The sequence below is a fragment of the Sander vitreus genome, chromosome 14, assembly GCF_031162955.1.
Source record: "Sander vitreus isolate 19-12246 chromosome 14, sanVit1, whole genome shotgun sequence".
NCBI lineage: Eukaryota > Metazoa > Chordata > Actinopteri > Perciformes > Percidae > Sander > Sander vitreus.
Genome location: NC_135868.1, coordinates 22,052,285 through 22,067,142, shown reverse-complemented (window position 1 = coordinate 22,067,142; position 14,858 = coordinate 22,052,285). Strand labels below are relative to the sequence as shown.

At 42.4% G+C, this 14,858-nt stretch overlaps 1 protein-coding gene across 1 annotated transcript in view; it reads left to right on the top strand.

Annotated features, from left to right (window-relative positions):
- The window catches only part of adcy2b (adenylate cyclase 2b (brain)), a 47,886-nt gene extending 33,508 nt beyond the window's left edge, over nt 1–14,378 (top strand). Inside the window, exons 16-25 of the mRNA XM_078268460.1 lie at nt 69–209; nt 2,265–2,414; nt 4,263–4,447; nt 5,836–5,920; nt 7,875–8,033; nt 8,670–8,816; nt 8,995–9,102; nt 12,560–12,674; nt 13,272–13,396; nt 13,483–14,378. Coding sequence (XP_078124586.1) covers nt 69–209; nt 2,265–2,414; nt 4,263–4,447; nt 5,836–5,920; nt 7,875–8,033; nt 8,670–8,816; nt 8,995–9,102; nt 12,560–12,674; nt 13,272–13,396; nt 13,483–13,635 — 1,368 coding nt within the window. The 3' untranslated portion in view covers nt 13,636–14,378. The remainder of the gene's footprint in view (nt 1–68; nt 210–2,264; nt 2,415–4,262; nt 4,448–5,835; nt 5,921–7,874; nt 8,034–8,669; nt 8,817–8,994; nt 9,103–12,559; nt 12,675–13,271; nt 13,397–13,482) is intronic.
- The last annotated feature ends 480 nt before the right edge of the window (nt 14,379–14,858 follow it).

Genomic DNA, 14,858 nt, shown 5'->3' with positions numbered 1-14,858 from the left:
GGTCTATCCACTGCTTCTCCGTCTTTCTTCCTGTTGTAATTATTCCCTCTGATTCTTTACGTCCTTAGCAGGGAAGGAAGGGGTCCTTCTGCTCTCTAACCTGGTTCCCCACTTCCTCCCGCATCATCGTCACCAATAATCCCTGGCTGCGATTGGTCCTCACCATGACGACCACTGCTCTCATACTTGTGATGGCCGTCTTCAATATGGTGAGAAGCCAGTTACAGGTTAAGATGTTGTGGATGTGTTTGGTCCATTGATGTGGAACAGTCTGGGTCACTGCATGGTTAAACATCTCTTTAATTCATTGCTGTTTAATAATTACGGTATTCAATTCAATTCAATTCAGTTTTATTTATAGTATCAAATCATAACAAGAGTTATCTCGAGACACTTTGCAGACAGAGTAAGACAAAGCCCCAACAATTACAATAATTCCCTCAAGAGCAAGCATTAGTGGTAGCTATTGCGACAGTGGCGAGGAAAAACTCCCTTTTAGGAAGAAACCTCGGCAGACCCAGACTCTTGGTAGGCGGTGTCTGACGGTGCCGGTTGGGGGTGTGATGAACAGTGGCAATAATAGTCACAATAAAGATAATGGAACAGTGACTACAATGGTAGTCGTAGTAGTTCATGTCATAGTAGGGCACAGCAGGGCATTACGGGGTGTAATGTGGGACAGCACAGCATGGGTGGACGCGGTAGGACGCAAGGACGCAGCCGGACACTGCAGGGAATCGCAGAGCATAGCAAGGTGTAGCAGGTCCACAGCGACAGCTGCACCCAAAACCCAGGTCTTGGTGCCACCCTAATCCAAGGCGATATTCTGGGTGAAGAAGAAACATAAGGACTCCGGGGAGTAAACTCCCCAGAGCTAGATTAGTAACAAGCATTTCTGGGAGAAGGATGCACATAAAAGGAACAAATGAAAAGAGAGATGAAAGAGCAGCTTATTGTGTCATAGGGAGGAAGGAACTTCCCCAGCAGTCTAGAATTATAATAGCATAACTAAGAGAGGCAGGCTAAAGAGAGGTGCCGGATCGGGCTTGAACTCTCCCCTGCCGGAACGGGCTGTACTTCCAGCCTTCCTCTACTCTCACTATATTATTGATTATGTGATAGGTAGATCTATTCTATAGTTGGAAAAAGAACATAAGGACTGCGGGGAATAAGCTCCCCGGAGCTATGTTAGTAACAAGCATTTCTGTGACACGAATACACACAGATGGAAAGAGAGAGGAAAGAGAAGCTCAGTGTGTCCTAGGAGGTACCCTGGTAGTCTAGAACTATAACTGTATAACTAAGAGCTGCAGAGAAGGGGAGATAGGGAGGCTGTGTTCCGTGATTGTGGCTACACTCCTTCCCCCCGGTATGACGCCAAATATAACACTTTCAATGGCGTTCATAGCTGCATTATACAGTGCTGATGCATTAATTATAAGAGTTGCTAGTGATTCACACAGGACACATGTGTGTATGCTATTTTGAAAATAGCTAATTATTGCCTCATAAAAAAAGAAAGAAAAGTGTTTCAAATGGTAACATGTACTGAGTAGAGAGATTTTTGTAGTGTTATGTTATGTAGTGTTCTAAATACTTGCGTCCCCTATGAAGATTGGAAGGATAAAATGATTATAGACCATCAATTTAATGAAATATATTGCCTAATATGGAAGATAGAATCTTTATATGAAGTGAAACTGCACTCAGCTTCGTCTAGCTCTGCTTATCTCCCCACATTATATATATAATATTTAACAATATTTTTAGTCAGAGAACAGTAAACTCTGGTAACTTGCAACCGTAATGTGAATCCGTTCTGGCTGCTGCGACAGTTATGCAATTGTGTTAGTTCAGGACATCTGGGGCTGGCCTACTGGCTATTAGACAAGCCCGACTCTGACCACTTCTGTCTGTCCTATTTTACACTGCCTACTCTACCCAGTAATGGCTTCAAATGTATCTTATTAGCTTAGCTTTTAATTAGCCTTAATTTGAATGTTTTTAATGTTTCTAATATAATTGAATTGTGCATCTTAATGTGGGAGTGTTTGTACTTTTATGTTTTATTTTCATTTGAATTAAACTGCACTTGCTTACTTTTTTAAATGTTGTATTCATATCACTAGCCTGTACGTTTTCACTTTATAAGTTGTAAATATATTTACGTACCTTTGCTGCATTTTTACTACCCTGTAAAGCAAATTGAAATGTCCTGGTGTATGAAATGTGCTATACAAATAAAGTTGCCTTGCCTTGCCTAGTTCTTCGTGGAGGACCCTGGAGGATCCACGGAGGACGTCCTGACAACTACTTCACCTGAAGTCCTGATAACTACACCTGTGAATCTGACTAATGACAGCCTCCTGGACTACCAGGAAGAGAACACAGGAGAAAACAAGTTTTATCTGCCAGTAAGTACAATAGGGAGAGGTCACTAGTATGGGCTGGAAAGTGTAAAAGTCTAATTACTGGCCTCCAGTATCCAAAAAAACATCTTAAATGAGTTGATAGGTATCTAAAACATCATATATCTTAAACTGCAAACTTTGAGATTTGTATTTAAAGTAATCTAGCTTTCATTACAGCATTCACCGTAACATTCAGGAAAACCTTCCTCTTTAACTTTAAATACACACATTTATGCTCACATAGACTGAGATATTTCAGCTGTGTAGCTGTCCATCTTTATATACAATCTCCCCCTGGTGGCTGGCTGCAGTAGAGGTCTTAAGTCCCGCCCCCTCTATAGCTTTCCGACCGGAGGGATTTTTGCAGTTCCTAGAACATAAAATTCCTAGAACCCTTTTTTTCTCGTGTTCCAACTGGACCACTTTTGGGATTTTTAAGTCCCTGTAACTCTTTCAGCTCCTACTTCAGGGCAGGGTCTTTTCTCTTTTCCCTTTTCAGCAAATGAACCTAGGTGAACAAGGGTCGGTTTTCCGGTACAGACAGACCAACAACGGGACAATTTTAACAATTTTCGCCATCTTATTCATCACTAATTTCACTTCTGACAACGTTTTAGGCGAGAAATTAACTGTTTAGATTTTGAATATAGGCAGTCTTGCGAAAATTGATGCCGAATTGACAATTTGTTTCAAAGTTTTCAGAGTTGAGAAGCTCCATGAAGTGAGGCGACAGCCAGCAAGCGCCTGCCCCGGCCGCTAGCTCATCGCTCGGCCAGTCATGCTCAGAGACCCCGTTGTGAGCTGGAGGTCTCTCAGACCGCTCTCGTAAATAAGAGGCTTTTATTTCGCCGTTGACGGTTCGTTTATTTAAATATCACAACACATCACGTCCATCATAAGATTAACGGGAACCTGTGGTTAACTGTCTTTTCGGAGTTAAACTCCACAAGCGTGTCCTCCGGCTGGCCGGCCATCACACACACACACACACACAGTCACACACACACGTCCACAGCGCAGCAGGCAGAGGCGGGGGAGAGAGATATGTTTCTCTTCAGGAGACTTGTTTAAAATATGACAAATATGCTATATACATTAGATTTAGTATTTAGTTCATACTTTTTTGGTGTATTTGTTTTCTGATTTTAACGCTATAAAGACCGTTGCATTCCAGTGCGAATGCAATTGGAAAAAACGGTTTTGGGGGAGAGTAGTTAGTAGATCTGTTTAGAAGTGGACTTTTCCTATAACTACGTTCCTGTAACTACTTGGTCAGAAAGCGGCTTATGTTAGCGGATGTGATATGGGCCAAACAAAAAAAAGAAATGTCAAATCCATTTTTCCCAAAGATGGTCTGTAATTTTAGGTAGTTCTTACCACGCTAATGTTTGTTTTATTTTTAGTTATTTGATCCAACAAAAATGGGGTGAAAAGTCATGATTGACAGCTGTGATTGATTCGTGATTGGTCGGGTGGGTGTATGGGCGGGACTTCGATATGCATTATTACAGTAAGAGGCAGCCATGACAATGTTTTCCAGTTGCACGAGGAAACTTCTGCGTAACCGTTTCAAAACTGTACTGCTGATGACATAATTTCACACCAAGCCAGAAGAAAAAAATCACCCCAGACAAACCAAGATGTTTATTGTAATCATGAGTGGCGCCAGATTATACACACATTTAGACACACAAAATAAATGTGCTGGTTGTATAAGAATATTGACATATTTTCATGATAGTATTCAAACTAAATGAAACATCAGGGTTATGTGTTGCTGAGGTCACACAGTGCTTCACCTCTGCAGAAAAGTTGTTTGGTCACCATGTTTCTTTCTTTCTCGGTCTCCAGTACTTCATTTACTGCTGTATACTGGGGCTGGTGTCGTGCTCAGTGTTCCTGAGGATCAACTACGAGCTGAAGATGGTGGTGATGCTGGTTGCCGTGGTGATTTACAACATCATCATCCTCCAGACACACGCCTCCCTGCTGGATGGATTTAGCAAAGCACCGTACCCCACCAATACACTGGATAGGTACCTGCAAACTGTACACGCACGCACACACACACACACACACACACACACACACACACACTCTCTCTAGCCCCCCCTCTGACCCTGCAACCTGCCCGCATCAGTTGAGCAGAGCCTATTAAAACGCCTAATGAGACTGGACCCAGGGACAGGTCCGCTGAGGGAGCAATATCCCATATGAATGTTGATCAAGTGTAACCCCTGGAGAGGAGGATGATGAGTGGCAGAATGAGATACAGCAGTTTGTGTTGATGGAGCTGAATTCATTTCTCACATTTGAGTGACGGCTGGAGTCTCACTGCTGAAGAAATCCCATTATGCAAAAAGTTTTCAGAGCAGTAAGAAAAAAGACTGGGGAAGAAATACTTTTTTTCCAACTCGCTTCTGTTTCTCTTCCTCACCGTGGCTTTATTAGCATGAAGAGTGTACTGCTGTTGCCAAAGCACTGGGAAATATAAATAGAATTGTAAGCCAGCGCCAAATAAAACTTAACAAGCATCAATTTACAATGCAATACCTTAAAAGATAGGTTTGCATGGCATTAAGCTGTGTGTCTCACTACAGTTTGGTGAACTGACGTCATATAAGTTCATCCTCTAATGTACACCAGTAAAAGCAAGTTGATACATGCCAACCATATGTTCTACTTGAGCAGTGCAAAATGAATGAAAGCAAATGATCTTGTAAGTAGAATCGTACAGGTGTTAAAGGAGACTTCTCTTCACCATGCTTTTTCCATTTACTTCACATCTACATCAATAAACAGACACAGGGAACTTTGAAAAGATTTAAAAGACCATACTGTACCAGGGATTTACAAATCATAATTACTACACATTATTGCTGATCTATTTTCATCATTTTTAAACATGTTTTTCCTAAAAATCTGGGGAGACATTTCCTTCTGTTCATTAAACTACGGTACAGAGTAGCAGAGTTTGGCAATCTATCATAGCGAAATTAATGTCTGCTTCAATGTTAGGGTTAATGACGCTCTGCCTTCAAAATGAGTAGGCGGTTCACCAGTGGTGGCAGAAGAATTCAGACCTTTTACTTCAGTACAAGTAGCAATAATACAGTGTAGAAATATTCTGTCATAAGTAAAAGCAAAACAAATTAATTGAAGCGATTTTAGTATGAGGCTGCAACATAACAACATGTGAAAAACTGTATGTGTTTTAATAGTTTGGACAACAATGGAGCACAGCACAGAGGAATGTGTTTAATCAGGCATTGGCTACGCAGACAATACATTTTGGTAGGATCAAGTCATTGTTAGTTTAGTTTTTTTCAGACGATTTGCTGACATAATAATTGATAATTGTATTCTCTCTCTCTCTCTCTCTCTCTCTCTCTCTCTCTCTCTCTCTCTCTCTCTGTGTGTCCAGACCAGGAGTGCTGAAGGATCTAAAGACGATGGGCTCTGTGTCTCTGTTCATCTTCTTCATCACCCTACTGGTATTAGCCAGACAGGTCAGTAGTCTTCTTAAACTGGCCACCACAGTGACATAACTAGACATGTCTATGTAAGCCATTCAGCGCTGTCACAGAATGTGGTTTTATTGAAATTCTCTGCATGAGGAGAGGCTTTTGATCAAGACACTTAATACCAATGGAATTGAAATGACCTGCACTACTTTCCAGAACAAAATTTGGAAGCAAGTGAACAAGGATTTGGCTCAAAATGCTCAAAGATCAAAATACTTGTTCAGACTGACATTTTGTAGCAGTGGGGTAGCCAGCCTGCCCCTTCATATGAGAGCTTAACTCAGCTGACACAGATTTGGTGTGTGTGTGTGTGTGTGTGTGTGTGTGTGTGTGTGTGTGTGTGTGTGTGTGTGTGTGTGTGTGTGTGTGTGTGTGTGTGTGTGTTTTATCTTTTCTTGGGGTACCATCTATCATCTCTGACCCCAAAACAGATGTTCTGTACAGAAGGACTCCCCCAAGAGCTTCTGTACCCAAAACTAGGGCTCCTCTGAGAGCCACAGTTGGTCCAAACAGCTCCATATGTTGTTCTCATTCTGGGTCACTGTCACCAGAAGGGAAGGAAGTGTTTTGGAAACATAACTTTGCCGGGGTAAACTCTTTGTTGCTATCATGTCTTATTCCAGGGGCTGCGCTCTTATCAAGGTCTTTCAGGGGTAATTGGGTTCGTCTTTCCAGATGCTTTTCGAGGATAAATTACTGCAGCAAAATGCTTCGTCAATTATCCTCAAAATAACAGGTCAAAAGGTGTTAGAAGTGACGTCACCCGAAGCCCTCGACGCAGAAGTACGTAAGCCGGTGCCGGATATGAGGGCACAGGGCCAAGGGGCATCCATTTTTACATGCTATTAACAAATTTGCCTTGCAAAATTTTCATCGTCAAATCTAATGAGCCCATTTCTACCCATTTAGTCAGAGGGAAGAGAAAGCAGGTTAGGAGAACGAATGCATCTGTAATTCATCCCTCAAGAACAGATGCACGATGGAGCAAAGTTCATTTACAGGCTTGTTGGCTGGTTTCTAAACGGCCTACTTTCTAGACTCCGGGATGTACTGAAGTTGTACTCGCTCCACACATAATTATAAATACACAAATGCTTCAGACTAACTATTCTTTCTATCATACTGTATTTCTATTTCAGCCTCAGGCTATCAACACTTTAGCACAAGATCTCAGCACAGAGCAGTATGGGCCTACTAAATTGGCACCACTTTTATCTCAAGGGAAAAACACTGAGTGCACACATACAGCATCCAAACTGCTAACTACACATATGAAATATGTCTCACAGGAGACAGAAAGTGCTCCCACATACATCCATACACACACTGTAGGGGCCAGCCCACAGGTAGCCTGGAGCTTTCAGATATACGCCAGCATAATGATGGTGTGTTCAGGGGACCCCATCTGATCAGCACAAACACACACTCCTGGGATGTTATGACCCTGATAGAAAGAAAACTCCCTCAAGCATGAATAATCCAAACATAAAAAATAAAAAGCGGTGGCTACCTTTTATGCAAATCAGTTCTGTCAGCTTCCTATTTCTTTGAGCAATGAGAGCAGAGAATCTCACACTGTTTCATCATCGTCTTTATTGGGACGTTCATTTTCTATGAATACCAAGCGAGCCCTTTAGTTTCAGTTGGTTAGGTTTGCCCTGAAATCCTGTACATTTTCCACTTAGTGGCAAATGATCAGAACATAATTCAGGTGGCCTATCTGTGAGAAATGCTCTCATATCATGGACACATTCGTGTAGCTGGAGGACTACTGTATAAGAGACAAATATCAGAATTTAACTGTCAGTTAAAACTGACAACTTTTCAGTCTCTTTCCTTAAACTTGATGAAGGTTTTCTTCTCTGTGGCCTGTAGCTTTGGAGCAGAGTGCTACGTGTCAATGACAGGTTTCTCTTTACTCTGTGTCCTCCTGTAACAGAATGAATATTACTGTAGGTTGGACTTCCTGTGGAGGGACAAGTTCAAGAGGGAGTGTGAGGAGATCGAAACCATGGAGAACCTCAACCGGGTTCTGCTGGAGAACGTTTTACCTGCCCACGTCGCCGAACACTTCCTGGGGCGCAACTGGAAAAATGAGGTGAATTCCCGAGAAAAGTGACAGTCTTACTATATTCATGTTGGTGTTGTGGTACTTAGGTGTAGGGGTGTGTGTATTTCCCAAACTGTCAAACTATTCCTTTGAATATATGAGATTGGATCTACAGTATTTGAGTGTGCTGTCACATGTTTTTTATCAGCATATTATTTTGTTACCCGTTGTATGCGTCATTCACTTTCCCAGTATAGTTTCATATTTTCTTTTCATTTTCTTAGTTTCCCTCTTCATGCTTTGCTGCTGTTGCATGCTGTCCCTGCATACATGCTGTAATTGATGTATAACATACTTTCCATACCTATATTTCTCCTTTAGGCTTACATTTTTGGTTCACTTGGTACCCTCATTTAGTCTGTTCTTACTTCTGTCTTTCCTGTGATGAATGCTTGTTACTATCTTGCTGCTGCAGGGACCCAGTGTCCCAACAGAGATGATTAGTTTCATTTTATTTATTCAAAGAGTCCGTGTCATTGATCTGTGTTAGGTATTCAGCTCATAAATCTTCTTTCTGTGGTTGGGACTCATTGAAACCACGGACTATTTGTCTTTAAGTCTCTTTCACCGTTGCTCGATCAATACAACACATCCAGTTGTTATCTTCTTCTTGCTTGTTATCAGGACCTTTATCATCAGTCGTACGAGTCGGTGTGTGTGATGTTCGCCTCCATCCCAGACTTCAAAGAGTTTTATACTGAGTCTGATGTCAATAAGGAAGGACTGGAGTGCCTCCGTCTTCTCAACGAGATCATAGCGGACTTTGATGAGGTAAACTCCACTCAAGCTGATCATCCTGCTTTTTAGAGAAGCAGCCACACTGGGTGATTATGCTCTAAAGTAGTAGAAGAAGCAGGCAAATGTACCAGCAGTGTACCAGGAAGCTAGCGTTATTTCCTACTCCTGTGTATGTCGTGATATGTACTGTATTCTTTTTTTGTGTCTCCAGCTGCTGTCCAAACCTAAGTTCAGCGGGGTGGAGAAGATAAAGACCATTGGTAGCACCTACATGGCTGCAACGGGACTCAATGTGACACCAGGACCAGAGTGTGCACAGGCATGCATTACACACATGGTGTCTTTGCTAGTTAAAAGCTGCTAACACACCAACCAGATGGCCAACCGTCGGCAGAAAAGGCAGTTGGACTGATCAGTCTCCCTGAGTTGGTCAAAAAAATGCCTCAGAACACACCAAAGAGACGAGACGTAATACTCCATAACAGCAGGCGGCGCTAATCTGTATTGTCGCCCAAAAATGAAAACCGGCAGCTGATTGGACGAACCCATCATGTGGGTCTTGTTTCTCCGGAAATTCAAAGACAGACTGTCATGGCGGCTTGTTCAGAATACGATCTCATACTACTAAAATAGTTCATCGAAACGTGTTCCTGAAAACATTTTAAGCGAGAAATAGGCCATGCAGTTGCTGAATCTGTCTTCATTTCAGATCGACAAAGGTCAGATTAAAAGATTTTTGTCTGATTTTGAGAGACTCTAGTCACGCTCATTCCGCTCCCCGTTTCCGGGTTAGCACTCTACCAATCAGATGGGTCATTTGAGTCCGACTGCCGGCAGTGCCTGCCCCGCCAATTATAAATGTCAAATCGGCCAAAATGAAGGCCGACGGTCCCTCGGATGGACGACGGCACGGAACACACCGAACAGACTCGAGTCACTGACCTCGCCAGACTGTCCAACGGACGATTATCAGCTTTGTGTGTCAGCGCCTTAAGACCGACGCAGTTGTCAGTTTCCCGTCCAGCGCCCACGTCATTTAAATAGCAAATGCACCTGAGCCCATCTTTGCGCCCATGGGCGTGCTGGTCTTACAGGGAGGTGTGTTCAGGTGCATTCTTGGCGTATTGTTATCTTGAGGCTTCGGGAATTGATCGCGCCATTGACCAACAAAAACCTGATCTAAAGTCAATAGCGCAGCATTTCATTGTTGTTTTAACATTTACCTGAAGAAGGTCGAAGACTGAAACGTTTTCTAAATAAATTATTGCTTGTAATGATCAGTGTGCGGGACTTTCTCTAAGCTTCTGATCTGCTACTTTTGATCATATCCTACGCACCTGCCCGACAAAAGAGGTGTGCAAAAAAAAGCTTTCCTATGTAACAGCGCATTAGTAAAATGTGCCTAGGCTTCTGCACAGCGTGCGCACACTATGCTTGTTACGCACACACAGGGAAGCGCAGCAGCACACAAACATGCAAAAGAGTACAAATAAAAATATTATGGTGCAAATCCGCCCTCATAATAGCAGTGCGCCAAGCAGGGCCGGCTCTAGCCCTTTGGTTACCCTAGGCGAGATTGAGTTTTGCGCCCCCCCCCCCTAGTCTCGCATTGCCAGATCACAGCGCTGTGTCAGCGATAGAGTAGGTATGTATGTTCATTTTAGTTTCTAGCTTCCATGTAAGTTAGATGGCACCAACATTTGGTCTAATCATAACTGGCCTGGCAACCCAAAGGCCAGTGCTTTGGTCTGGGGGTCCACCCCCTGAACATTTTGAGCATTAAACACTTCATTTCCTGCATTCAGGTGAATTTTTATGCACCTATTTCTACCTTTTTCTGAATCAATTTATGCTGGAAATATGTAAAGGGAAACATAGATTACAATCCAAATATAAAAACATAATGGAATATATTGCAATAAGGCTCTCAGGCATTCTGTATTGCTTTCATCTATTTATTCTCCTATAGATCGAATTTTCTAATTATATCTGAGTCACCACACGTCGCCTATAATTTACTCTTCCCTTCTCTTTTGCGTCTTTTGTTGAGGAAGTAACCTCCTTAAATGTGCACATGACAATTATTCACCTCAATGATACATTATTCATTTTAATGGATTAATAAACCCCTGGACTGTAATATTTCAGATGTGTTTGTGCAAGATTTCTGCTCATGTTCAAAACTTTTCAAAATATATCTCATCTGTGCTCTCTGAGATTTGGAGGAGTTGTGATATTTTGAGAAAAATGAAGTGATAATAGGCTATTACAAGAATAAAGTCACTATATTTCAGAAAATAATCTACTTGCACCATAGCCTGCTGTGCATTACGTGATTGCTCTGCTGATACGGTAGATCTCAGACCTTCTGACAGACTCAGAGCCCCGTTTGAGACTCTGGTCTCTGAATGAGCCAACGTTTAGGGAAGTGGCTGTACGCTGCTCTACATCAGAGGTGGAAACTCGAAACTACGGCAGAAATACACGGAGGACATACGGGACACATCTGCAGCAGCATGTCGACAGCAGAGCGCGTCCTTTATAAACCTGAAGCTGCACAGACCATGGAAGACGCGCTGCAGCAGCTCCGTGGTCTGTGCCGCTGCTCGTCTCTATTGTTACAGAGAGAGTGGACGCTAAGCGACGCACAGGTCTGCTTCAGAGCTCCGTGTGTTTGAGTCTGACCCATAGACTGGAAACATCACGATCTAATCATCTAATAATCAGGTTGACAAGTAAACGTGTGGCTGAGGGGGCGCCCTAGGATGATCATGTTTAATAAACATGTTTTATTTCACTTGTCATTCTAATTCTATTATTAAAGAGAAGTAGACCTAAGGGCGACACGGCGCCCCCAACACATTTGACGCCCTAGGCAATCGCCTAGTTCGCCTATAGCAATCGCCGGCCCTGGCGCCAAGGTACAAACGCGCCTGGCTTTTAAAGGAAATGGGAGATGACACTCTGGTTTATTACATGTTACGCCCAAAACACACCTATGAATTAATGAAGACACTAAGTACAACCCTTTTGAACCAAGCGCCCGGCGCACGGACCCTTTTTTTTATGCCGTCAAACTAGCAAAAGTGGATTCGTACACGCCCTAAACGCACCTGCACCAGGCGCTTCACGCCATGCGCTTAGATCGTTAAAATAGGGCCCATGCACTTCACACAGTCACACGCACACACTGACATTGCATGGCCTCGACGCAGTAAGTGGACACATATGGACACAAAGTGACACACTGACTTTGAGGTTAATGCTCCTGCTGTCCAGCTTTCAGTTGAGCTCATATTGGTAATATAACACCAGGCAAAGAACAAGAGGAGCTTTTTGCACATGGTCACCTCATTTCAGAGTGCCAAAACCATTTTGGCAGCTTGAGCTCACATTCAATAAACCTGTCCTTTTTCATTTATGGCAACCAAACAGGATAAAGCGTAAGCATCAAAGTATGTATTGCTGTCCAAATACATTTGGGAGCTTTGTGTGGGTTGCCCCTTAAAATATGCTACACATAACATTCAAGCATCAGTGATTCATTACTACACTCATTTGAATACATCTCTGTAGTCGCTGGAAGCAAATGAGATCATCACACAGAAATGTAGCAACATATTGTTTAAAAAATAAAAAAATAAAAATCTCCCCGACTGTGAAATCCCACCCCTCCTTAGTTACTGTTGCTACGCCTGTCATGCTTTCCAGTCCATTACAACACATGGTTCAGATAGCACCTTTCACTTGTTTTCTCCCCTCTGCATTTCCCTCAGGAACATGACAGACAGTACATGCACATTGGCACCATGGTGGAGTTTGCCTTTGCTCTTGTGGGGAAGCTAGATGTCATCAACAAACACTCCTTCAACGACTTCCGACTCAGAATTGGTGAGAATGTTTCTTCACAGCATGAATGTGGGTTTTTTTCTCCTCCTGTTTGAGAGCAAAGGTTAAACCTAATGAGATGTGATTATGCAGAATAATCAGCCATGTCATTTGTGATTTGGTATGGATTTCTGTTTCATCATCGTCTTTATTGGGACGTTCATTTTCTATGAATACCAAGCGAGCCCTTTAGTTTCAGTTGGTTAGGTTTGCCCTGAAATCCTGTACATTTTCCACTTAGTGGCAAATGATCAGAACATAATTCAGGTGGCCTATCTGTGAGAAATGCTCTCATATCATGGACACATTCGTGTAGCTGGAGGACTACTGTATAAGAGACAAATATCAGAATTTAACTGTCAGTTAAAACTGACAACTTTTCAGTCTCTTTCCTTAAACTTGATGAAGGTTTTCTTCTCTGTGGCCTGTAGCTTTGGAGCAGAGTGCTACGTGTCAATGACAGGTTTCTCTTTACTCTGTGTCCTCCTGTAACAGAATGAATATTACTGTAGGTTGGACTTCCTGTGGAGGGACAAGTTCAAGAGGGAGTGTGAGGAGATCGAAACCATGTAATTTGTGATTTGGTATTTTTTGCTATAGGTATTAACCATGGGCCAGTGATTGCAGGGGTTATCGGAGCCCAGAAACCTCAGTATGACATCTGGGGAAACAGTGTGAATGTGGCCAGTAGGATGGAGACCACTGGGGTACTGGGAAAAATACAGGTGGGATGTCTTACAAAATACAGGTGCATGTCTTCCAGCGTGCTAGTGAACTTCTTAATCTAGTTGTGTTTCTTTCTCTTGTACAGGTGACAGAGGAGACGCGTCATATCTTATCAACACTAGGGTACATGTGTTCATGTCGTGGCATCATTAACGTGAAGGGCAAAGGAGAGCTGAAGACCTACTTTGTTCACACAGAGATGACCCGATCTCTGTCACAAGGGACTGTGATGCCTTAAGAATGCCACGCTAACCGAACAAATAAGACTTGTGAACACAGTCTCACACACACAAAGTGGCCGTCAAAGTGATTTTTCATGCTCCATAACTAAAACCCATTACCAGCAGCCTGCAGCACAATGGATAGACAATTGTTAAGAAGCAGTTTTGTCCTTAGCGACACATCGAGGTGCACTGCCACAGTCCTTCAACGCTGCACTTTGGGTGGTTTTCACATCTCAAGTCTAACAAGGACTCTGCTCCGAGGAGTCTCTTCACTGTCTAAAGGAGTGCCTGACTAAAGAGAGGTTTGCCAAAATAGTGCAGCTCTCCTCTCGAGGACTGCAGTCACCCATCTGTACAATAGTAGTGGTGTGGAGCTAATTACCCGTGCTGGTGTTGCAGTGCTTCAGAGCCTTATAAATGAGCAAACTGAGCTGCCTGCCAAGCTGTGTTTTTAGTGGACTGATTTGTTCCATTTTATTCCACATGAATGTCACAATAGTTTACTGTCATATAGAGAGCAGTATGTGCCAGCAAATCGCCAGTGTGATGGGTAGTTTGCCAAAACCTGTGAATTGTATTTATAGCTTTAGAGCTGCGTCTGTATCTCACTGAAGAGTCGGTGGACTCGGGGGCTCAAGGATTTTTTTTTTTTTTTTTTTTATAATTTCATCTGAAACCAAACCAACAGCAATGTGTGTAAATGCCCACTGCAATCCTTTTGTTATTCATTAAACATTTGTACGTAAATTGACATCCAGTGTCTGTTTTAATGCTTTAAACACAAGTGCAACAGGAAAGACTCATCACAGTACAAACATTCACCGGATGTGCTCACAATACAGGCAAAAGATCGTAAGGTCATTGGTTTGAATGATTAGAGACAATACAGGTTTTCATTTGGAATATGTATTTATTGTATCAAACATGCCAGAAACATTAGTAATACTGGTCGCTATTTTTTTTACAGTAGCTCTAATAACAGCATATTTAACAGTATATGATCTTTTTTAAAGCAATAGAGAGAACACTTGTGAGGAAGCAAATTTCTCTCAGCATATTTCTCAAAATGTTGAATTATTCCCTTAAATATATAACATGATGGTATACCCTCTGGCTTACAAATACCAATTGTCACTGTTAACACTTCTGAAATCTCTGAGGATGAATCTGCTGTTTGAGGTGTGAAACCATTGTTTTAGACATTTGCATTTTACGCAGCTATTTTTCTTTTTTTCCT